The following is a 25,686-nucleotide window of genomic DNA, read 5'->3' as shown; positions in this document are numbered from 1 at the left end:
TAAAATTAGAGTAATGATCAAAAGCAGAAATTTCGTGTTATGAATAGTGTCGGAAATGATGTGTCAACACATAAGTGGACTTGAAAAATAAAATTTCCCTTTTCTATTAGATTTTAAGTGTTGACACATTAATCCCAACATCGACACCAAATTCTCACTCTTTATCATTAATCTTAAAATTATTACCAACTACTATTCTCAAAGAAAAACCAAATCAAACTAATATTTATTGTTTTTTGAAGTATACATTTTCATTTAATAGCTAGTAAAGTATTATGTGTGTTATGTTCACTACATTATTTAAATTCTATATTAAATTTTGTTTCATTGGGGCCATAAATGTAATGTAGGAAGATGATATTATCTTTCTAAAATAAAAAACAAAAACAAAAGTACACACAAGAATCCAAAATAAAATTTGGTCAAACAAGGTCAATTATAATTAAAAATAATATAGTTTCATAAAATATTAAAACAATACAGAAATTAATTTTCCTAAATAGAAACTATTACCTTCTTTTTCATAAAAAAGAACCAAAATATATAATTTTTTTGAAAACAGCAATTCAACAGAAAATGCGCGCGAATGGATCCAAATATTTTGCAGCTCCTTCAGAAATCCAATCTTCTACATGCTTCTGCAGAAACCGAACCAGTTTTCCCTCCAAAGAAAGCGACATCTCGAATACTCTCCTCGATGAGATCCTTGAATATCAACCGTTCGATATCCACAACCGTCTCACCGATCTCCACGCGCCGCTCTCGCCAACCGTTCATCGCGTCTCCGGCCAAATCCTTCCTCAGAGCAGCGCATACCATCTCGTAAACGTCGTTTTCATCGGTAACTTCTCTCTCTCTCATGCTCTCAAATTCCATCCACGCCTTCTTCTCATCAAATTCCGACTCCCACGGCGGTAACTGCTCTTTCCGCTTTATAATTTCGCTTACGGCGTCCATTATCAGCTTCCTGTTTGACCTGCCAGTTTTTCCAAGTTTCTGATACTCCTGTTCTTGAGGAAGACCGCTGGAGGCACGTAGAATTTTGGTGAAATATGCGAAATCGATATCGTTTGGTTCATCCATGGGAGAAACTGCTGCAGGACTCCAGATTTCCTCGTCCGATTCTGTAAGTGCAGATTTCAATAGGTTTTACGAAGAGTTAATAATAATCAATCAACCGTCGTTCGTTTGATATTTACCTTTGAAATTGATTGTTCGTCTCAGGATCGGTGAAGGCGAGGCTGATTCGTCCTTGTAGTAGTCTAGAACTGAGACAGGACTCGGTTGTGACTCGGAGTCGGTGGCGTTTATCTCTGCTATGCTATGAAGTAGCTTATCGCATCTCTCTATCAAACTCTTACCTCCCTTGTATTCCTCCCATCTTGATCTCTGTCCATGATAAAACATCATTACATTTTCCTAATGGATGAGTCAATTCACAAATGAACCAATGGTAAATTAAATCTAACCTCTCTTTCGGTTTGTGAGAAATTGCTGACGCTGCTCTCGGAGACGGATGAAGATTCATCGTCTTGACAACCGGATGTTATCTCCGCTGCCATCTGTTTCTTGTTTTTCGGCGTGACAGATTGATTAGATCCATTTCTCCTCAGATTTGGTCTTGGGGAATGCACCGGAGAAACGGATCGCCTTTGTTCCGTGAACTCATTAGCCTTCTTTTGGGACGGTGATCTTCTTCCAACCGATGAGTTTGGAATCCTCTCCTTGTTCTTTACATTCGTTTGGCTTCGTCTGCCTTGCTCGACTTCCGGTGGTTGGCTTTGGCGGCGAGGACTCACTGAGTTGAATGCTTGACTGGCTTTCTCGGTTCCTCGCCTCAGATCTTCTCTGCTTCGGAGATTAGTAGATGAATTGTTTCCACCTCTATTCATAGCCAAACGAGATGGCTTCATTACCACGATTGGATATTCATCAGATAACACGAAGTTCCTCTTATTAGGCTGATCTGAGATCTTATTACTCGAGTGAAGAAGTCCTTTGAATTGTAAAGTCTCCAGTATATTTTTCAATGCCTCAAGATCCTTGAATTGCTCGTCCATCCCTCTCATTCTCAGTCTCTTCTCCATCTCTTCATGTTTCGGTTCTGGGAAGAAATCCGCTGAGTTGAAGAAGCTCTTAGGCTGTTGTTGTTGTTGAGTCGCTTTCTTTAGCTGGTTGGTTTGAGATCCTGTTATTCCGGTAATTGCATTGTTTCTCTTCACATTGCTTTGCTTGTTCATCATTAAATTTTTGGATTGATCCTGGAAATTGTCTAGGAAAACTTCTCTCGCAATCCTAGACTCCGAAGCGGATCGCCGGAGTTCGTTTTTGACCGGCGAGGCGTTCATTTGAGGTAACAGTTCAAGACCCATGAGCCTAGCGACGACGCCGGGAGATCGGAGGTGTTTATCGTCGTCTGCGTTGGATACCGATCTGTCTTGACTGCATTCAGACCGTCGCGATGAAACTGTTGACCCTTTGGTTCTGATTTCCAGTGGTTGAAGGCTTCCCTTGGAATCAAAAGTTGCTCTGCTGTCGAGAGAGAGTCTTGGAGTTTCTTTGGATAGCTTCCATGGATATGACTTGGCTTCCGACCTCTCCTTAAATTCGAATGTGGCAAGAGGAAATGGGCGTTTTAAAGGAAGGTCGACCGGTGGTACCGGCTGTATCTGTTTGGATTCCGGTGGAGAATTAGGAGCCTGCAAAAAGGTAGATGAAATCTGGGTATACGAGTATTGTATTTGTTTTATGATTAGGAAAGTGAAACTATAATGGTTGTGTTGTTAGTTGTTACCATAGCCGGAGGAGGTCCAGGAGGAGGAGGAAGGCGTTTGGTGGAGTGGAGTCTTTTTCCGGTCAAAATGTGATGGCGATCGAACATGTGGAAGAAACCAGCCATGCAACCCATTTGCTTCCGTTCGTGAACAATGGCCGACGTCTTCATTTTCCGGCGGTAGAGCACAGGTACAGGTACGCACACACTCTCTCTTCTTCTACCTTAAACGTTTCATCTTTCTTTCTTTCTTTCTCTCTCTTTCTCTCTCTTTCTTTATATTATATGAATTGCTTTTGCTTTTTATCTGCAACTCTCCCGCTTTCTGCTGCATTTAAAGGGCATTGATTCGCCTGTTTCAAAAAATAAAGAAAAACAAATAGGGTATGGAGTCCTAAGGGTAGTAGGGATAAGGAATAGTAAATTACGATTAGGTACATGAGAGAGAGTTAAAACTTCCGTGGGTAAATTATCTAGGCGAGTCAAAATCTTACTGCATCGAAATCTGTGAATTTGACCTTTGACCTTGTATTTACCATTCTAGCCCTCTCTCTCTTAAAAGTTGGTACAATTGTTTCAGTGAGAGAGTGGTTTCTCTTTCTCTCTCTTAATAATTTCTCCTCAGACAGTGAGCTAGCTTTTCATGGTGGAGCATGTGGACCAATGATGGTCAGGTGCCCCATAGGCCATTATAGAGAGATTAACGAGCTAGATCGCTGGTTTGAAACATGGTTAGTTTTCAAAATATTTTTACTCATTTTCTGTTATTATCAGAGCTAGCTAGTTTGATCTTGGGTATTTTTGTTTTTTTAACTTTTATCTACCATCAGGGATAAGCTCGGTAAGACCCTAGCAGCCCATTTATTTTAAATACTTAACTTATTTACTGAAATCAAATTTTTAAATATAAAAGATAAAAATTTAGAATTTTTATTTTGTAACAAGTTCAAATTTAAAAAAAAAACATTTTTTATCCACCTTTTAAACTAGACTTACTTAGGAAAAAATAACTAAAAAATTTAGATTTTTTTAATTACTAAGGGTTAGGGCAGCCCAAAACTCAAACTGGCCCTTGCTACCATTATAACTTGTTTGATCTTTTACTTTTTTGTTTATCCGAATTTTGAATAAAATATTTATTTGATTTAATTTTTTAGAAACTAATTTTTTAAAATTAAATATTTTATATTTCAAATAGATGAGATAGAAAGATGTGAAAAAGATATTAAATGAAAATAAATAAATTAGAATTTAGATGAATAAAAAGAGTTATATAATAGATGGAGTGAAAAGAGAAGAATATTGAGTTTAAGTAATTTAAAATTAGTACATTTAGAGCTTGTTTGATATTGATTTTTAGGGTTTGTTTTTTTATTTATGTTTTAGCTTTGATTTTGTTTTAGCCTATTTAAAAATTATTAATTTTCTTTTGTTAAAAGGTTTGATAATTGTTATCACAGTTTGTGTTACATGATCTGACTAAATAATTGGTTAGTTAAAACTTAAAAGTGATATTTTATTATTTGGTATAACATTTTTTTTATCATTTAAAGATTATCTTGTATTTTGATATAAATAAATATAAATGATGGGGGAATATATACAGAATAGATAAAAGTAGAAATAATATATTTTGAAGTAAAAGTTATTTAAGAGTAGGGTTTTATCATCCAAAAATATCGAGAAGCTATTAATAAAAGTAGAAATTGTTTGTTGTTAGGTAGTTAACTCGGCCGCATCACCTCCTGAACCGGAGTATTTTTCAGCTAAAGGGGCTGGCTGATATTCTGCGTAGAATAGAAGCATTCCTTTACTATGGCCCACATCAGATTTCACAACGGTCCAATCTCTAGCACACGTATGACGACGTATTATTCTTTCCTTCTTACCCACATCAATCAACAAATTTGATTCATATGGTGAAAAAATGTATTAATATTTATATATATATAAAATAAAATAAAAAATATTTTAATATTTTTTAATTACTAAATTAATTGAAGGAGGGTGAACTATTTAGATAATTATAAGTTATTAACTCTTATTAAACAAGTACTAATATAAAATATTCTGGTTTTTAAGAATATTTGCTCTTAATTTCTAGTTTTAGTAGAATAAAAATTTCCCCCCACTGTACTAGGCCAGCAATTATTATATACCTTATAGTGAAATTTACAATCCTCACGTACGAATTACGATATACATGTGCATATATCTAATGATTAGCTGGTCCAATGTCACATATATTAATAATTTCAGAAGAAAAAACAATTTAATATGTAGTCTCACTATTTGAGCTGTTTATTTGTAATATAACTAAGTGGGTTGATTTAATATTTTAGAACCGGTTAGAATTATCCAGTAACAAGAGGAATAGTTAAAGTGCAAGATATTCATATAGTATTATGCTTTATTAGAATCTAGGGTTGTAAACGAATCGAATCGAAGCGAATATTACTGTATTCGATTCGTATTCGTGAAACTATTCGAATATTCGTATTCGTATTCGAAATTTTTTCGAATAATTAATGTGATTCGTATTCGATTTGAAATTGATATTCGTATTATTCGATCCGATTCGAGTATTCGATTCGATTTTTTTAAAACATATTTTATACAATTTATTCGAAAATTTGAAAATTAATATTTTTGCATAATATATAACAATATTCAATAAAATTACCTAATAAAAATTAAATAATAAGGTTCAAATTACGATTTCAATATTTAACTCCCAATACAATGCAATGCAAACCATTAATTACAACTTCCGCGTAACATAACATAAACAATAGTTATCAAAGAACATTTCATTAAAGTGGTTTGTAAATCACCGAAGAAATGTGAGTTTCAAGTTTTCAACCGAATAAATGTATATATAAACTAGGGTTTTAGAATAAATAATATTTATAAAATTAAAATTAATAAAACGGTATATATATATATATATATATATAATCGAATATTAGCGAATACCGAATCGAATATCTTAATTTTGTATTCGTATTCGTTTATTAGTCGAATCGAATCGAATATTTTTATTCGAATTCGAATCACAAAATTACGAATACGAATATCAAAATTCGAATACGAATACCGAATCGAATCAAAAGTATTTGATTCATTTACAACCCTATTAGAATCGATCTAACAAATTGAAATTTGAGTGAGCTCGAAAATTATGAATAAAATGAGTAAAAGAAAGTTATATTAATTTTTTTTTTATATAAATTATAAATTATAAATTAGGTCATATTTCAATTTTCTGCAGTAAAAAAGCAAAAAAAAATTAACTCACCCATGTGCCCGGTAAATGCATTGCATAGGTTCATACTTTTGAAGTTTTTAAAAAATGTAGTATTATTAGTTAGTTATTTGATATATATATATATAATAAATCAATTAATATATTTTTTCTCTCAATTATATTAATATTTATTTTATATATTATGAAATTTTGTATAAAGTAGATCTTATAATTATATATATATATATAATTATATATATATATATTTAATTTTGTTAAAATTAGGATTAGTATTATTTTTTTTTAATTTCGTGGATACAATTTTTTTTTTAAATGGTTGAGCCCTAACATATATTCATCTTTAAAAGCTTATTTTATGATATATTCATCCCATCCCGTATATCTCAATCTTGTACAAGTTTCTCATCTTCAACCTTGAAGTTAATTGTGTTTTTGTTTTAACAAAAAACAAAAAAAAAAGTATTTTGAGAATATATATATATATATATATATATATATATATATTATTGAATTATGTCGTGAGTGGAAACTTGTTGTATTACATTAGAAATGTTTGTAGTTCATGGCTCGAGATTGATCAGATTCAGTAGATAGTATGGGTGGGTCGTATATAATGATTGCATAATAGTCTCTTTCTTTATTAACTAAATATATCCTTTAATCTATACTATACTGCAATCCACCTTATTGCTGAACTTTAGTAAATATGTGATCCCATAAGCTTTTTAATTAAAATTAATAATAATAATAATGATAATAATGAAACAGCTTCAATTTCCTAATTCCAAGCGTGGGGATTGCATTATATATCTAATATAGTTTATTTGCATGTATAACCATGAAAAGAGATGAGAGTGACTCTTCTAATAATTTAATCTTGTTCTTTTTTTATTTATAAATATTAATTAAAGTTCTTTTTCGTATTTAGTTAACTGGAAAGGGGTTGAGTGGCTCTATGCGGACTATGTCTTGTAAACAATCACTAAGAGATTTGAATAAAACATAAACATTGAAAAACAAATAGTTAGAATGAGATTAAGAAAAGGATGATAAATTAAAGATAAGAAAGAGTAATCGGGGCGGGGTATAGATAAGCTAAATTAGGGTCCCCAACAGCACATGTAAAGTTTTATTATGAGGTTGATGAGTTGATGTATCACAATTTTGGTATTTGCAATCTTTTGGATGGGGTTGAGTTGGGTAAAGCATCAATATCCTCTTCTAAATATATATACCCATGCCAAATAATAATTATTAATTATTAATCTCTATTATTATTATTATTATTATTAATATATATATATATATATATATATATATATTTTGTTGGGGGAACATTTATAAATGGTAGAGTAACTTTTAATTAAATCATGGAAAGCTTAGCTAGTTATCATACCACATGTGGCCTCCACCCACTATCAATGGTCATATTTCTTTTTGCACAAGAATTTATATATCACATGCCCTTGGATCCTCCCTCCCTTCAAAATTCATAATTTATAAATTCATTTTACTACTACCTATATATGCACTTTTATCTTAAACATCATTGATTTTATTTTTTATTCATTAAACAATTTCTCCACACTAGCTAGTGTGTGCAGAGATTTTTTAGTTTTTATTTTATTTTATTTTATCAAATTTATGTATTTTTGATTCTCTTCCGAACCCATTTAAAGTTTATGTTTGGTAACATGAAATGGAGAACTCATGATTTTGAAAGGTTAATTAATTAACATTACTTAGTTATCTTCTTTATAAACTTAATTAGTGGGAAAGAGTTTAACCTTAGAAAAACATACTTTTATTTCTTTTACGTGACATTCTGAGAGAGAGGGATGACTATTCAAATTCATAAGTTGCATCACACTAGGGCCTAGACTATTCCTAATAAAATACTACCAACTTGACTGTAATTTTATAATTAATGCTTCATGTCTAGTGGTACTGAATAAGGAGTGAGCATGAAAATCGACCCGACTTGTTGACCCATTCTATTGAACCGACCCGAATTAAAAAATGTTAAATTGAATAAATTACCTTTAAAATAAATCAATAAGTTATCGGAACAAGGTCGGAAACTGTTCAAGCGTTGCGCATAATTGCGGATAAACAACCTGGACCGCTATTCACAAAAACGACATCTTTTTTTTTAAGATAAACCTAAAATCCCTAAAAACATGCATTCAACAACCTCTTAAGTCTACTCTTTGTTTCTTTTTATACCAAATAAGAAAAATAATGTTGAATATTGCGAATTTGCAATTTGTTAAGTAACTATTGAAAGAACAAAGACATGCAATATTTCTTATTAAGATGAAATTTATTGATATTTGATTTAGTTAGAGAATACATCTGAAAATTTTAATTTGTTTAGTTAATTCTTTTGAATTATTTAGGAAAATATTGAAGATAATTTGTGGTTAATAGTTGGATACAAAAAAAAGTAAAATTGATCTAATATTTGATATATTGATGTCATAATAAAATATAACAAATGTAATAGGTACAATTTAAATTTATCGAAAAAATCAATTAAACCGCGAACGATGAGTATAACCTCACATTGTGTTATTAGAGGTAGCATCATTGTAGATTAAGAAGTAGACATATAACACTTGGGGTTGGTAATAGAGACTTGACATGGTCTGATAAGGAAAATGGGGCAGGAAAGATCGACATCATACTTTACTTTTCTGATAGGAATAAACCAGCTGCAACCGGGCTTTAGTATCAAGATTATCATTCCATGTACATATATATATATATGTTGCTTTCATTCTAAGGAAATAATTTAGTTTATAGCCTAAATCATTCATTCAAACAACTCTAATAATGTGATAGTAATACACTTTTTATTTTAAATACTACGAGCATGTTCGGATTATTAAAAAGATGTTCATTACTATGGTTATTTTGAAGAGTTTAGTGTTTTTTTATAAAAATATTTAAAAGAGTTATTGTTATTTTTGTTTATTGACATTGTGGACACTAGTGTTTATGTAATGTTTTTGTTTGTTTAAATCAATCTCATTTATATTATATTACATGAATTTTAAATATATATATATATATATAATAATATTTAAAATATTTTAAAATTTTAATTAATAAGTTAAGTAATTAATTATTAAGAAGGAATGAAATAATATGTTATCAAATTAAACATAAAAATTGAAATATAAATATTCTATATATCTTTGAATATGGGGAAAAAGTCAATACCGTTAGCGAAGGGCAACGAACGAAAGTAAAGTCACGAATCCGACGTGACCTATCACATTTATAATAAAGAAAAAATAATATATATATATATATATATCAAATATATCAAATATGTATATATATATATATATATATCAAATATGTGTATATATATATATATATATCAAATATGTGTGTATATATATATATATATATATCAAATATGTGTATATATATATATATATATATCAAATATGTGTATATATATATATATATATATAATATGTATATATATATCAAATATGTCATTTCATCTCCCTTTCTGGAAAAAAAAAAAAAAAAAACATATTTTTTTGTTTATTTTTCTATCCGGCAATTGACAATTTCATCTCATCTCTCTCAACTCTCCTTGTCCTCGTCGGAAATAACTTTTAATTAATTTTTGTATCCAGCGACTGACGAATTCATTTCATCTTTCTCTATTAACTTTCTCCGATAAAAATATATTTTGTTTATTTCTCTATCCAGCGACTGACGACTTGATTTCATCTCTCTCAACTTTTTCCGGTAAAAATATGTTTTTTTCATTTCTTTAACCAGCGACTTGCAACTTCCTTCTTCGGCGCGATGACCTAATTCTTGGGCCGCGAAAAGAACATTAACTTGTAGTGTAGAATTTTTTTTTTAACTGAAAAGTTAAAAAACATGACATTGTAAAAGCATAGTAATGTATTTTAAAATAAGAATATGAAATTGTGTAGAAAAAATATTAAATTTAAAATTTAAAAGAATATGTATGGTAAAATCATGGTAATGTTCTTTAAAAAAAACTAAACTTCTGTAAAAAAAAAAAAAAAAAAAAAAGTTTTTTAAACTGAAAAGTTACGAAAACATGTTCTTGTAAAAATATGACCATATTCTTTAAAAAAACTAAACTTGTGTAAAAAAAATTAAACTAGAAAGTTACATGAACATGGTCTTGTAAAAACATGGCCAAGTTATTTAAAAAAAACATTAACTTTGTTTTGAAAAAAAGTTAAGTTTTTTTTAACTGAAAAAAGACGCTGAAATGAAGTTCATATGGGTTGAACAAGAAGTTCATATGGGTTGAACATGAAGTTAATATTGGCTAAACATGTTTTTTTTTTTAAACTGAAGAAAGGCGCTGAACATTAGAACATAGAGTTTATTTAGGCCGAACATAAAATATATATTTTTTTAAATTATTTTTTTTTTTTAAATTAATTTTTTTTTTTTTTAACTGTAAAGGGGTTGAACAATTAGTTCATATGGGCTGAACTTTTTTTTTTTAAAAAAAAAACACTATTTTTTAATATTTTTTTAACTGAAAAAACGCTAAACATTGACTGAACATGATTTTATTTAATAAATATTATGTTTTTGTAATTGAAAAAGGCACCAAATATTAATTCATTTGGACTAAACATGAAAATGTTTTTGAAAAAAAAGTGTTAAATATGAAATTCTTTAGGGTTGAAAATGAAGTTCATAAGCGCTTAACATGGAATTCATATACGCTAAATATGAATTTTTTAAATTAAAAAAAAAACTAAGTTTAAAAAGAAACGATTCCTTTTATCAAAATTATGAAGGTCTCGTAATTATAAGTCGGATAGACACAAAATTTAAAAAAATAAAAGGAGAGATTTATGTTAATTTTAAGAAAGTTTGAAAAGAAAGTTGAATGTCTTAACAAGAGATAATTTATTTTTGAATTTGCAAGAAAAGAGAGAAATAGAGGAAAATGTAGAGAAAAAGTAAGAAAAAAAAATTAAAGAAAAGAATGTATGCAATTTTTTTTTTCTTTTTCCTACGTGTGTCAAGAGCTACATCGTTTGGATCCCTTCACTTTGAGAGATTCTTTTTAATATTTTTGATGGAATTGCTTAATTTCATTTGAAAATTCTGAATATATTGAAAAAAGAATTGTATTGCTAACTAAAACGATTTTATAGCTTAGTTTTTGACATTTGTAATGAAATTTAACTCAAATATTTTGCTTGTTTGATTTTTGTTTTTTTCTTGTTTTCTAAAAAAATTAAAGAAAAGAATGTATGCAATTTTTTTTTCTTTTTCCTATGTGTGTCAAGAGCCACATCGTTTGGATCCCTTCCCTTCAAGAGGGTCTTTTTAATATTTTGATGGAATTGCGTAATTTCATTTGAAAATTCTGAATATATTGAAAAAAGAATTGTATTGCTAACTAAAACGATTTTATAGCTTAGTTTTTGACATTTGTAATGAAATTTAACTCAAATACTTTGCTTGTTTGATTTTTTTTTTTTTTGTTTTCTAAAAATTTAAAGAAAAGAATGTATGCAATTTTTTTTTCTTTTTCCTACGTGTGTCAAGAGCCACATCGTTTGGATCCCTTCCCTTCAAGAGGGTCTTTTTAATATTTTGATGGAATTGTGTGATTTCATTTGAGAATTCTGAATATATTGAAAAAAGAATTGTATTGCTAACTAAAACGATTTTATAGCTTAGTTTTTGACATTGGTAATGAAATTTAACTCAAATACTTTGCTTGTTTGATTTTTGTTTTTTTCTTGTTTTCTAAAAAAATTAAAGAAAAGAATGTATGCAATTTTTTTTTTCTTTTTTCTACGTGTGTCAAGAGCCACATCGTTTGGATCCCTTCCCTTCAAGAGGGTCTTTTTAATATTTTGATGGAATTGCGTAATTTCATTTGAAAATTCTGAATATATTGAAAAAAGAATTGTATTGCTAACTAAAACGATTTTATAGCTTAGTTTTTGACATTTGTAATGAAATTTAACTCAAATACTTTGCTTGTTTGATTTTTGTTTTTTTCTTGTTTTCTAAAAAATTTAAAGAAAAGAATGTATGCAATTTTTTTTCTTTTTCCTACGTGTGTCAAGAGCCACATCGTTTGGATCCCTTCCCTTCAAGAGGGTCTTTTTAATATTTTGATGAAATTGCGTGATTTCATTTGAGAATTCTGAATATATTGAAAAAAGAATTGTATTGCTAACTAAAACGATTTTATAGCTTAGTTTTTGACATTGGTAATGAAATTTAACTCAAATACTTTGCTTGTTTGATTTTTGTTTTTTTCTTGTTTTCTAAAAAAATTAAAGAAAAGAATGTATGCAATTTTTTTTTTCTTTTTCCTACGTGTGTCAAGAGCCACATCGTTTGGATCCCTTCCCTTCAAGAGGGTCTTTTTAATATCTTGATGGAATTGCGTAATTTCATTTGAAAATTCTGAATATATTGAAAAAAGAATTGTATTGCTAACTAAAACGATTTTATAGCTTAGTTTTTGACATTTGTAATGAAACTTAACTCAAATACTTTGCTTGTTTGATTTTTGTTTTTTCTTGTTTTCTAAAAAAATTTGTTTGATAAGATATAAATTATTTGAGTTTTTAATTAATTTAATTATTAATATATACATATATTAAAATTTTAAATTTAATAAAAATAAAATAATGATATTTTTTTAAGATTTTTACAAGCTCATCTTTTGACTATGTCTTGTACTCTCATTTGAGTATTGTTTTTTTTATATATAGATTTTACTCAAAACTCAATAATTTTATCATATTTTTATTTTTATATCGTTAAATTACTCAATTTATTTATCAAACTATGAAAATACTTTTATTCTTATAGAATTTAAATTTTAAACAAAAACTTATTATAATAATTTAACCAAAAAATTGAATTACGGAGAACTAGTATGACACTAAGATCGGAACTAAAAATGTCACATTATCCCTAATTTCTTAAATTTTTAATTTCATTCATTATTTATTTATTTAATCATTAAAATATATAGAAAAAATTGTTTTTATCCATTTATTTTATTTAAAATTGACTCGTTATGCTCTTAAGTCTACTATAATTTTTTTTAAACTTATCCCAATTCAGATATTTGAATCCGAAGTTATTGTTTGCCAAGACTTTCAGCTTCCCATGTGTGCCTTATTACCACTATACATAATAATTTAACTAATTAAAATTTGAATGAACATACTTTTTAATCCAACAAGATTTTGATTAAAAAAAATAATAATCAACATCAAACAAACTTTAAAGTAAGGCCAGATTCATAAGAGAGACAAGACATGTGCTACATGTCTGATTAATAATAATAATAAAGTATCACCTTAATAGTTATTTTTATATATTATATATATGATGTAACTCATGCACGTACATACTCATTCCCGTTCGTGAACCTAATCCACAATTATTTAATAATACTTAAGTCCAATGACCAAACACAACACGAATTGGAACTTGGGTTTAATTTAATAATTATACTAGATTTGATTTAACAGAGAATCCTATATCAAACAAACTATTGATTAGGAAATATCAATATGTCCTCCTAATAATTAATGTATCACTATAAGAATTGATTAGGAAATATCAATATATGTCCTATTATTGTCTTTCAATATCACAACATTAAGAATTTATTACTAAATATCAAATCTAGTATAATTAAGATTTACTTTAGGATTACTAATTAATTAATACTTTCCGTCTCAAACTTTCATGTTATTCGAATATAAAAAAGACAAACAACTTGTCCCAAGAGACCATTTGTGTTTTACTTGCATTTTATGAGAAAATAATGGGAAGGGTAAAAAGGGTATTCTCAATTTAAGGGTGCCACCCTACGCCAAAATGTCTATCATGCGAGAGGGATAATTAAGATTTTCAAATAAATCACTAGAATAGTTTATGTGACAATTGTGGGATATATTGAAAAGAAAATAGAATAGGATTCGTGAATGTCTGAAATGTTGGATAATTAATGGGTCAAATGATTTTCTCGAGTTTTATTTTATTTTATTTTTATTAATTGACTGTGAATTTCCATGTTATATGAAAATGCAAAACAAACAGTTGGATGAGGTTAGTTTGTCACATTATATGTATCATTGAAGGCTTCGACAATCATGATTTGGCCTTTTTCTATTATCCTTTGCAACTTGTTCATTGCTAAAAACAAATGCTAATTAATACTCTTCCATTTCTCTTTTGTATCTCTTAACCAATGTTTATTTTATTAATTTATTGTACCACATTCTTCAAAGTTAAGTGTGAAATTATTAATATATATAATTATATGAAAAATGATAAACTGAGCGAAGATGTAGCAAAAATAAGTTCACGAATCCGACGCTACATGCCATGTGGATAAAAGAGAGAAAAATTAAAAATGTTAGGGTTCCGAAATGTCACATTTCGGGACCTAAAATGTTATTTTTTTCTTCTCAAATTCTGACGTCATGGGGCAACGTGGCCTGCCATGTCGGATTCGTGGTCTTGTTTTCGTTGCTCATTCGCTGATTTTATCATTTTAAAATTTTGTCCATTTTTTTTATTTATATTTTTCAATTTTTAAAACTAAGTATATATAAAATGGATCAACATAAATTACTTTCCTTATTTGTGTTCCTGATCTTTTTCTTTTATATAAATATTAATGATTAGATTTTCATAACACATATTTTGATTGTAACTTTTTATATAATATATTAAATAATTATATGATGCAATTGTTTGAAAACAAATGATTAATAAACATTAGTTTAATAAGTTAATATCCATATTCGTTGGATGGATTGTTCGTCCTTTATCATTTAAGTCATTAGAAAACAAACAATATCAATTATTGAACTGCAATGAATAATTTTAACAATCATTAGTTAAACAAGTTGACAGTCATATCATATCCAACAAAATGGGTCCATTAATTTAATTAGCCCTCTTATCTACCACATATTTTTTTTCTCACACTTAAATCATCTAAATATATGTACTCAATTTTGTTTTTCAGTATATTTTAGTGTGCTTCTGGCGTTAATATATAGTTAAATACTAAGTTAAAGAAATTTGAAATATTTCTTTATTGGTGCATTTCAGTTTCACTATAAAATTTGTAATAGGTGATTAATTCTTTACTATGGATGATGACTTATAATAATATAAATAATGTTCATAAACACATATTTGATATTGTTAAAAAAATTTACACAGAAATTATTTTAGTAAAATAAAGTTGATAGTTATGTACCATTTTAGAAGTGAATTAAAAATTTATAAACTTACTTTAATATTAATTTTTATCAATCTATTCAAGAAAGAGCATATTATTTTTTTTTTTAATATTATTATGAGTAATGATAGAGAGCGGGAATTTAGTGTCATTAATGATGTCGGAAATGTTGACAATTAAAAATTAGTGAACTTTAGAAGTTTAATAAGAGAGAAAATTAATTTTTCAAATTCATTCACTTGTCAAATCATTCTCGACATAGTTAGTAACACCAAATTTTTGCTTTCTATCCTTTCTATATTATTATTATTATTATTATTATTGCTCTCTTTCATCTCTTGATATTAATATTATATTTTTTTAAGTTATAAGTTTGTATTAATAAAATGTTAGAAATGTTATTTTTTTCATTTGAATAAATTAAAAAAATAAAGAGATGGGACCGCAAATCTTATGCAGAATTCTCTGTTTTGATTGATGATGAGCTCCGATTTGTATGTCTTGTGTACTATGTATTATCGATTTGTTATGTTTTTCTTTATTTTCTTATAGAAAGTAATGCGAGACACCAATTACATTTATTGCTTCCCTCATAACTTTTGTCAATTTTTCTGTTAAACATAACCATCTAACTAGAAGTTTTATTGACTTTTAACCCTCTAAATATTTAAATTGTTAATTTTAAATACTTGAATTATTTTTTACACTAATCATCCTCAAAATTATCAAAATGTTCACTATGACTCTTTTATATTTTATTATGAAGAAGGATGTGTAATTTGTTTTACAAATACTATGTAATTTATATTATTTATGGTCAAATTTATAGATAATTTATCCTATTGTAATCTATTAATATATACTTTTTGGCTTTATAGTAATGTCAAATTATTGTAGCGACACTTTAATTACTCTAATCTAATCGTTTATCTTTAGTCTTCAAATTACCTTTTTAAGCAAATCACCCTTCAAATTTTAAAAGAAGGTCAATGACCCTCAAATTTTTAGAAAGGGTCACTAATGATCCTTTTGTCACTTTTTCTTCTTATTTGACATTATTTTTTTTTTAAAATATTAATAAATTATAATAGAGCAAATTATTTACAAATTTGGTCATAAAATAATATAAATTACATATTTTATTCGTAAAATAAATTATACGTCCTCCATAACAAAATATAAAAGAGTTACGTGTGAACGTTTTGTTAGTTTTGGGGAGATTAGTGTAAACAAACAATTCAAGGGTTAAGAGTCAACGATAAGGATAGTTGGAGGGTCAAAAGTGAATGATCAGAAAAGTGAATGACCCTGTGTAATTTGTTTTTAAAGATAATTTAAAGATTAAAAATAAGTGACCAGAGTAATTGGAGGGCCAAAATAATTTGCCCAACATTATCAATATATATATATATAATGATGTTTAATTTTGAAAAAGTTTGGATTGTCGGGTTGAGAGCTGTGGTTAATTTGGATATATATGTGTGAGTAAATTGATATTTGGGTCAGATTCTGGGTTGACCCGTCCATAAACTTAAAACGGTTAAAAATAAATTAAAAATGCTATAAGTATTTTTCGAACTCGCAAGTTAACAAAACAAGTACTCTTTAACTAATTAGACTAATAACACTTTATATTTTAAATTCAACACCAAATTTGATGAACGCGAGATATTTTTAACTATCTAATATATATATATATATATATATATATATATATATATATATATATATATATATATATATATATATATAATGATGCTTAATTTTGAAAGTGTTCGTATTGCCGAGTCGAGAGTTGTGGTTAAATTGAATATATATGTGAGCAAATTTATACTTGAGTCGGATCCTGGGTTGACTCGCCCATAAAGTTAAAACGGTTAAAAATAAAATTAAAAATTCTATAAGTATATTTCGAACTCGCAACCTAACAAAAACAAATATAACTCTTTAACCAACTAGGCTAATAAAACTTTATATTTTAAATTCAACACCAAATTTGATGTTTTTATCCGTGTGCATCACACGGAGATCTTCCTAGTTTCATTAATATCATCAACCATATTACTCAACTCATTAGCTTAATTTTTTTTATTATTATATATTAATATTATTTAAAAAAAATTTAAAAAAAATTACAATTTTTCTCAAAATCAACACCTTCCATATTATTTCTAATAAACTTTTAAGAAAAAATTTGAGCAACAAAGTTATAATGAAAACAAGATCACATGCGTCGTGGACAAAATTTTTTATTTTATTTTTAAAAATGACCATATTCAGGAGAGATTTTTGGCTGGCCGTGTGTAGAGGACGGTTTTGTAGAAATTTTTTTTAATTATCTCTCCTGCACAAGTGACCAAATCAAATTTGTGCTCTTACTTTCAACTCTAAACTCATACACCAGCTCAAACATTTCCTTGGAAAATTGTTCCTTATCTTTTCACTTTACTTAAGACTTTGTCATATAGATTAGAGTCCAAGTAAATTTGTCTCCATATGATTCTTCTCCATAGCCCTGAAAATAGATTACAAAACATACCCAAAATGCTACCTCATTCCGAATCGCCACTTCCAAAGACTGAAATAGTTTCGTACTCCATTAGAAACAATAGTCTATCCATAGTAATAGGATCAATCATAATATGCCTATTTGAAGTAATTGAATCCGAACAATAAAGAACCCATAAATGTCTTCGAAAAATAGTCTAGCCGTGTTAACAAGCTTTAACATTTCACATATCCTCTAAGTAAAAGCTTACTTGCAAGCAAGCTTCTGTGTTACCTAAGGGGTTTTCTTAAGAAAAAGGATTCGTCGCCTGCCTGCAAGTACGTACATTCATTATTTACTCGAACCAAACATGACCTAAGCCCCGGTTTCCTTAAAGCTCTTGGTTATCCAAATGGCAGTTTCCCTGGGAGATACTTTCCCAGGTCCAAACGGTTTCAGCAAAACTCCCAACTCATCATACCTTCCTTGCTGCATCAGCTGCGCACTGAATTCCAACAGTCCCTCTAAGGCGTCCGCTCTCTGCTGATACGACGAGGTGTCAAACCGACGGTGACGAGAATCTGAAGACGAGTGGCTCGACACAACTGTCGTTCGATTATGATCCGAGCTTTCACTTCCCTTTTGCGGAGACTCAATGAAAACTGATTTCATTGATCGCTTTTGCATCTGAACCGTTCGTTTGTCCAGCGGAGATGATGTAGAGGAGCATTGGGCCGATGTTGATGAAGTGGGCCGGATGGGGAAGAACGGTTCATCGCGTGATGCTAAAAAGTCAACCATCTTATCGATTCGAGGCTCGTTGACTGATATATTAGGAGAATCCAAACTCCCTAGAAGACCCATATTTGGCTTATACGTCGATGATTCCGATTTGGCCGTTCGAGTAAGTGGGAGCGATGCTCGACGTGATGTTGGAGTTCGCAGTGCCGGAAGCTGCAAAAGTATCCTATGTTAGATATATAAATAATTAGAGTTAAAGATAAACTCAACAATAAGTATCATGTGATTTTGTTATTGTTTTTGTTTCTGTCATAATCTTGTTTATGAAAAAGTGAAGTTTTTGGATAAATTATTGAAAAGTCTCATTGTATACTAATTTTATAAAATATGAAAGAAATGATTTGGTATTTTATTTAATGAATTAAGTTATTTGACATATTTTTAAAAAACTCAAATAATTTGGACATTTTTCGATTTGGGTTATTTGAATAATTTTCAAATAACCCAACATCTTTTCACTTATGGCCTCATCAATTACATCAATTAAATTATCAACTAAGACACCCACTATTTCTTTTTAAAAAAATATTTTCCCACCAAAAATATTAAAAGATAATATATCAGTTAAAACTTAAAAATCCCACCAAAAATGTGGGATGATTATATTTACTTACCAGACCGCGTTTGGGACCATTGGAAATCTTTGGTGGAGCTGTTTGTCTCCTTGGAGTTGAACAAGGTTTTGACAGTATCGGTTTTGTATACCTTGGAGCTGATGACCTGTTAATAGGAATCCTGTCTTCCTTTGCACTTACAGTTGATATTTGTGAGGATTTGTTGGATCGACTAGCAGCAAGATGTTCATTTCTTCGATAAGAACAAGGGGAATCTTGTTCGGTTGCAGATACACTAGGATTCAAGCTTCTGTAATTGTTTAAAGATCGGATTTTCTCCCTTGGCTTAACAAGAGTGACAACTTCAGGCTCGAAAATTCTTGTCTGCTTTAAACAGTCGGAATCTGTTGATTGGAGTGGAAATGTGTTTCGTCTGGAAATATTGGACTTCAGATGGATGTTTTGAACGTAAGATTGAAGATGTGGATGCCTTAGCAAGTCCGAAGCCTGGAAACATTAAACAAAACGAAAAACATAAAACAAAATTATCTTAAGGAAGTGAATTTCAGTGACCCATTCAAAAGACTTTTTGTTTCTGTATCTAGGAATGTTTTCAGATAAAAAAACGTTCAAAAACTAAATTTAGATAAAGACAAGTTCAAAAAGATTTCGATAAAATGGGGATAGTAGTGTGCCTCAAAAGAAATGAAAATCATTGTTTAGGCATGTATGAATACAAAAGGGAGAGGAATCTGACGTACACTTGGCCTAAGTTCTGGATTCTTCCGCAACATGCTCTTGACAAGCCCTCGACTGGCAAATTATAACTTCTTTGTTAGTACCAAATTAGAAGTTATAATATAATCAAGAAAATAAGCTCATTTTGCGTTACTTAAACTTGTATTTAAGACTCGTTTTGCTTCTTTAACTTATAAGAATGACTCAAATTAAATCTTGTTGTCATTTTTTATTAACTTCGTTAAGTTCTTAAACAATGATAGAGAATAAAGAGTTGAAATATAGTATATAGATGGTTTTTATAAACTTTAACAGATTTATCAAAAACAAATGTCAGTGATATCTAATTTGAGCCAATTTTAAAACAAGCCAGATGCAAGTTCACCGAGCAAAATGAGCATTTTGATGCAAATTCAGAAAGTAAAACAAGCTTCTGTTCTATAATCAGTATAAACTTCCGAAGCCAGATTACACACTAATGGATTTAACGACTTACAATGCGCCAGAATACATGACAGGAAGCGGAGAAACAATACACTTGTGTATTTTAATGATCAGAGCTTGCATATCCTGTTACACAAAAAGTATAGCATTAACATCATAACAGAAGGCAATTTCTTATTAAAAGTTCAGCCTTATTTCAAGGAAAACTCAAAATATAACCACATAAATCTGCAGCTTACAAAAGCTTTAAATGCAGGCTTATGTCCAGCCATTTCATATATGCAGCATCCTGCAATAAGATAAATAGTCCAAAATCATAAAATAAAATAAAAAGATGAAGAGAACTTTAATTCCAAATCTGTAAACTGCAAATGGTTTGTTTTTACCCAAAGACCAAATGTCTGACTTTGAACCATAAGGTATATCGGCAAGGAGCTCAGGACACATATAACTCGGCGTTCCAACAACCTGAAATCGATCAAGGAAACTAGATTATCAGAAAACAACAAACATGGGAATAAACTGTCTCCTCCTAATCCAACTACTTACAGAGGAAGCAAGATCGTCAGAAGTTAATTTTTTCGCAAGACCAAAATCGCCTGCGTGATAGCATGCACGTCAGACCAGCATTAAGATGATATGATTATTTGGGAAAGGGAAATTTAGAATGCAAGATATCATTACCGAGACGTATATCTTGATCTTTAGTCAGAAATATATTCGAACACTGTTGTATAACCAAGTAAACATCAGATGGTATTAGCCAAAAACAAAGAAGGAAAACATCAGATGGTACTCTCGTATAAATCTTTTACACGTTATGCAGATAGATAGGCAGCTCACCTTAACGTCTCGATGAAGGATATGATTTTTGTGCAAGTAATCCAGAGCCATCAGAAGTTGGACTAACCAATTACATAATTTCTGTATTTAATCAAAATAAAGCTATCATGTTAATGAACGTAAGTTCCAAGAATGAGAATTTTTCAAAAAGTTCTTTTGAAGCTTAGTGGCAGCCACACATTTCCTCAAAAACAAATAGGCCTTGTTTGATCTAGGGTTATTTGAATAACCAACCAAGTGATTATTTCCAAATAACCTTATCTGATGTAGGTGTTAGAAATCAAGTAATTTGGTTAAAAAGACATTAGGGGTATGAATATATAATGAATAAATATTTTTATTTAAAATAATAGAGGGTATTTTGGAAGTTTGGTTGGGTTATTTGGGATTAAAATAACCTTCATCAAACAAGGCCATAGTGTTTCTGGAAAGCAAGAAGAAATGAAATAGAATTATCTCTAATATTATCAACTATTTTGAAAATAGTGTAAGAAGCCTGTTTGGAAACAGGTGAAATAAAGTTGAATGTTGATGATATATGCATGATCGCTTTAATTTGAATTTGAGAAGCTTACAATTGACACATAAGACAGCTTCAATCAAAAATGAAAGAAAAGAAACACAGGTAATTGGATTGGAAAAGGAGTGCTTCCGGAAGATATAGAAGCATCAATGGATTTAGTTTTTGACTTGTGACATCCAATTCTTAAGAATTACATGATAACTAAAATGTGAGATAAAAAAAATGAAGTTCTGTATCTTTCTGAGTTACTACTATATCTTGAAGAAATTTGGATTGAACTATGCCAGTTATTAATAATAATATAAAAGGAAAAAGAAAGTTAAATAATAACCTCTTCAGAAAAATGAACGCCATTGGTTCTTTTTATTGCATCAGACCTAGAGTGCAGAAAAGAAAGTGTAAGTATCACAAATTGCAAGAATCCATTTTCTCTAAAAAATGAAATAGCTTTTTATCCATCCAAACACACAAGCATCTAATTATCTTACATATCTCCACCTTCACAGTATCCAATAATAATGCAGACATAGCACCCCTGAAAGAGAAAAATTAAGATTATAACTATCAAATAGAATTGCATTATGAATATGTCATACTGCCAAGTCATTATAACACAGACTGGTATTGAATCTGCAAGTGTAAAACAGAAGGAACCATAATGGAAGCAATAGAGAAGTTACACATTAATAAGTATCAACTATCAACTTGAAGCTAAGAGCCTCTCCAACACTTAAATATCACCATTACATTTCCATTGCTTTTTAATATATTAAAGAGTCAACAAAAGGGGGGGGAAATAGTAAATATATCAATGATCCATACCATGTTATCATTTAGCAGAATTGCTATTGAGGACCTAAAACATAATGCAGCATTTAAATTCATTGAAACCTCAAACATGAGTATCCGACCAAACCAACCTTATCGACCCCAAAGTCTTGCAACTATTTTTTTCCAGAAAATAGGCAGAATGTGCTCCTAGTGCTACAACTATTAGATCTAAGTAGCTCCACTTTAAGCTCAATAGAAGATGGTAATTCTAGTTGGGCCTAGGCTACATAAATCTTGGTGGATATATAGAATGGATCAAATGCACATATGTGAGCAGTGAGTTAAATAACAAGAAAATTCACCTTCTACTGCTAAACGTAGCTTGATGCATTGACCTTCATTTTTTAGTGCTATAACTCCTCCTAATGGGGAATGGATTGTTTTCCTAATTCCTAGTAAGAGTAATACTTGATATTACAAGTAAATATACAATAAAACCATCCTAATATGTTTTTTCTCCATCTTCTCCAAAAGGATGTTCCTACCACTCCACTCATCCCAATTTATCGCTGAAAAAACAAACAAGTATACATCTAACCATCCTAATATGATGTGCATGTATACATATTATGGGCAATTAAAACAAGTTTACAGATGAACTGACCTTTTCTACCCATGAATCCTTGTACTCCACAATAAATGGATTTCTTGCTTTTGAAATAAGCTCCATCTGTTCAAGAATAAATGGGTGAAGATGCTATATGCTACAATTCAACAATATAACTGAACATCATATAAGCTCCAGGTGCAGCAGATTTTTATATTTCTAGTAAATATGGCCACAGCCCACAGGGAACCATATGAAGCATCTAATATAAACATCCAAGATTATAGCAAGATTGGAAAGTAGAAGATCAATTCAAGTCAAGCCAACCTATAACAACATCAATTATGTACATCAAGAAAAGTAAGGCACTGCCTCAATACCTCCTGGTGAGCAGATCTCTTTGTACGGTCAGTCTGACGAGCAAGGCGGATTTTCTTCATGACATATCTTAAGGTGGAGACAGAAACAAAACGCACCAATTATTAGAGTTTACAAAATAAAAAAAATGAGGCAAGGATTGCAAATTTGTTCTTAAGGCTAGATATATTTGTCCAGGGAAGAAACAATACTAAAGTTGATCACATCTAGAGAAAGAAGTCAATACTTACTTCTTCTTTTCAAGTTTGTGCCTAACCAGTAGTGCTGATCCAAAGGATCCTTTACCAATTTGCTCCAGTACCTCATACTTCTCCATTGTATATGTGTCAGCCCCACTTTATATTCCAGTGTTCTAGGAGTTATTCACCACTTCATCTATGTAGCATAAGGAAAAGTAAGACTGTGAAATGCCCAATGACCTATCCACCGTATATATAGAAGAAAGGTTGAGACTGGTACCATCATTTGGTTAATCAACCGTCGAAAATGTTATACAATCCAGTAAATGTTTGCTCTAAAGGAAACTAGATGAAGCAACTTAGGAGGAATGCATCAACAAAAAAAATCTTCTTGTAGTTAGATTTGAGAAAGATACATGTAAAATGTGTGAACGGGATGGATTTAAAGGCGAAAACTCATATCACCTGAAAGAATGACTTATACTAAGGCAATGCCTCAACAAGATCAGGACTATACTGAATACAATTATGTGTACTTGAAGAATTAATTTAAGGTATCATAAACCTCACAGAAACATCAATATCAAATTAAAGCAAGCTTTAGCTCTCCAATTGCCTCAGATATATAAAACTATGATTCATAAGGGTCAACAAGTGAAATGTTGGTAGAAATTCATAACCACAATCTCATCTTCATGTCTTCAATTTAAATCAGACACACACAACCCTAGCAATTGCTTACAAGTGATAAAATTTCTCAAACCCACATTAAAGCCATATCATTTGAGTAAAACCAACAAACTAAATAGCAGAAGAAATGCTTAAAACTTGGGGGATAACAAAAGAAACTATTGTACCCAAAGAAAGGAACCAGTAATTAGCTCAATGCAACAATTGAAAGAAAGATAAGCAAGATAAGAGCTTTGATTCAGGAATAGTAAAATCTGCATGGTAAAAAGGAAGAAATTACAATAATGAGTTCATAAACAGCAGATAATGAGAAAATGTCTACCTGAAATCAAAAGAAAATCGAATGCATCAGTGTTAGCAGCAGTAGTAGATCGATCTCCGAGTGTGGCGTAGCAGGAAGAAGAAGAAGAAGGTAGTATTGTGGGTATGTAAGTAAAGAAGTGAAATAGCTAAGCTAAACATTCATAGTAGTAGTAGGAGTAGTAGTATTAGTAAAAAAAATCAAAGATCGGAGCTTTTTAGTTCCGTCATTTTGTGTAAGAGGTCTCCTTCCTACTTGTAGACATTAATTTATTCGGAAGCACAGTATACAGCACCGACTGAATAGGAGAGAGAGAGAGAGAGAGCGGCAAGAGAATTGGAAATAAAGCAAAGAGGCGACTGTGAAGGGGAAAAAGGTGAGAAGTAACTTCAGACAGTAGGAAGGGAGGAAGAAGAAGACTTCTTAATTCAAAATTAACATTATCTTCATTCTCAAATTAACCCTTTTTTTTTTTTTTTTTTTTACATTTTTATAAATTGTTATTTGAGGCAAGAATATTTTAAATTAGGGTTTTTAATTAATTATCATAATTTTAATTATTTGATTTCTTAAATTAATTTGTTAGGTAGATAAATAAAAGATTATTAGAATAAAAAAAATGAAGAAACTTCTCTCTTTCCTCGACACATACTTGCAATTTCAACATCTGTGTCTCGATTTTATCTTCAACTTCGAACTATTAGGTCCCCATGGGATCCTCTGTTACTATTTGAGGGTGTTTCCTCTATTCCTCTACACAAGGGGCATTATGGTAATAAAAGAACTTTTCTTTTATTACCATAATGCCCCTTCCCTTGTGTAGAGGAATAGAGGAACCACCCTCAAATGGTAGCAGAAAATTTTTATTTCTATTAGGTCTAGTTGAGAAATCAGGTTCTTCTGTTATCAATTTAGCATACTCTTTTTGTTCCTCTTCACAAATTTGTTTTTTTCATAAGAAAAAGAAAAGAAAAAAAAGTTAGATCATATGAGAGAGAAAACAGAGAAAATATACGGTATTGACAGTAGAAGATCTCTACCATGTTGATTGATTAAAGGTATA

The 25,686-nt window shown here is 29.8% G+C and overlaps 2 protein-coding genes and 1 long non-coding RNA gene across 4 annotated transcripts; 1 reads left to right on the top strand and 2 right to left on the bottom strand.

Moving 5' to 3' along the window:
- Nucleotides 1-457: 457 nt before the first annotated feature.
- On the bottom strand, nucleotides 458-3,083 carry LOC124940537 (protein LONGIFOLIA 1). Its single transcript, XM_047481063.1, has 4 exons — nucleotides 2,795-3,083; nucleotides 1,470-2,699; nucleotides 1,200-1,389; nucleotides 458-1,124 (listed from the first exon to the last, which is right to left on the bottom strand). Exons 1-4 carry the CDS (start codon nucleotides 2,942-2,944, stop codon nucleotides 613-615), a joined length of 2,082 nt encoding a protein of 693 aa, XP_047337019.1. The 5' UTR covers nucleotides 2,945-3,083; the 3' UTR covers nucleotides 458-612.
- LOC124940538 lies at nucleotides 2,835-5,053 on the top strand. Its single transcript, XR_007099476.1, has 3 exons — nucleotides 2,835-2,970; nucleotides 3,403-3,504; nucleotides 4,494-5,053. It is a non-coding gene; the product is annotated as an uncharacterized LOC124940538 (long non-coding RNA).
- A 12,822-nt stretch (nucleotides 5,054-17,875) lies between these two features.
- Nucleotides 17,876-24,995, bottom strand: LOC124938266 (serine/threonine-protein kinase Nek1-like). 2 transcript variants are annotated; one of them, XM_047478683.1, is made up of 15 exons: nucleotides 24,645-24,995; nucleotides 23,684-23,828; nucleotides 23,456-23,522; nucleotides 23,133-23,198; nucleotides 22,186-22,232; nucleotides 22,029-22,074; nucleotides 21,175-21,255; nucleotides 21,016-21,058; nucleotides 20,881-20,930; nucleotides 20,718-20,799; nucleotides 20,571-20,620; nucleotides 20,384-20,457; nucleotides 19,911-19,962; nucleotides 19,210-19,656; nucleotides 17,876-18,748 (listed from the first exon to the last, which is right to left on the bottom strand). In XM_047478683.1, exons 2-15 carry the CDS (start codon nucleotides 23,767-23,769, stop codon nucleotides 18,170-18,172), a joined length of 1,770 nt encoding a protein of 589 aa, XP_047334639.1. In that variant the 5' UTR covers nucleotides 23,770-23,828; nucleotides 24,645-24,995; the 3' UTR covers nucleotides 17,876-18,169. The 2 variants fall into 2 exon arrangements, with proteins under 2 accessions (XP_047334639.1, XP_047334640.1); XM_047478684.1 differs by lacking the exon at nucleotides 24,645-24,995 and adding an exon at nucleotides 23,913-23,931.
- Nucleotides 24,996-25,686: the final 691 nt, after the last annotated feature.

Source organism: Impatiens glandulifera, chromosome 5 (genome assembly GCF_907164915.1).
Source record: "Impatiens glandulifera chromosome 5, dImpGla2.1, whole genome shotgun sequence".
Taxonomy (NCBI): domain Eukaryota; kingdom Viridiplantae; phylum Streptophyta; class Magnoliopsida; order Ericales; family Balsaminaceae; genus Impatiens; species Impatiens glandulifera.
This window is presented reverse-complemented; position numbering and strand designations above follow the sequence as displayed.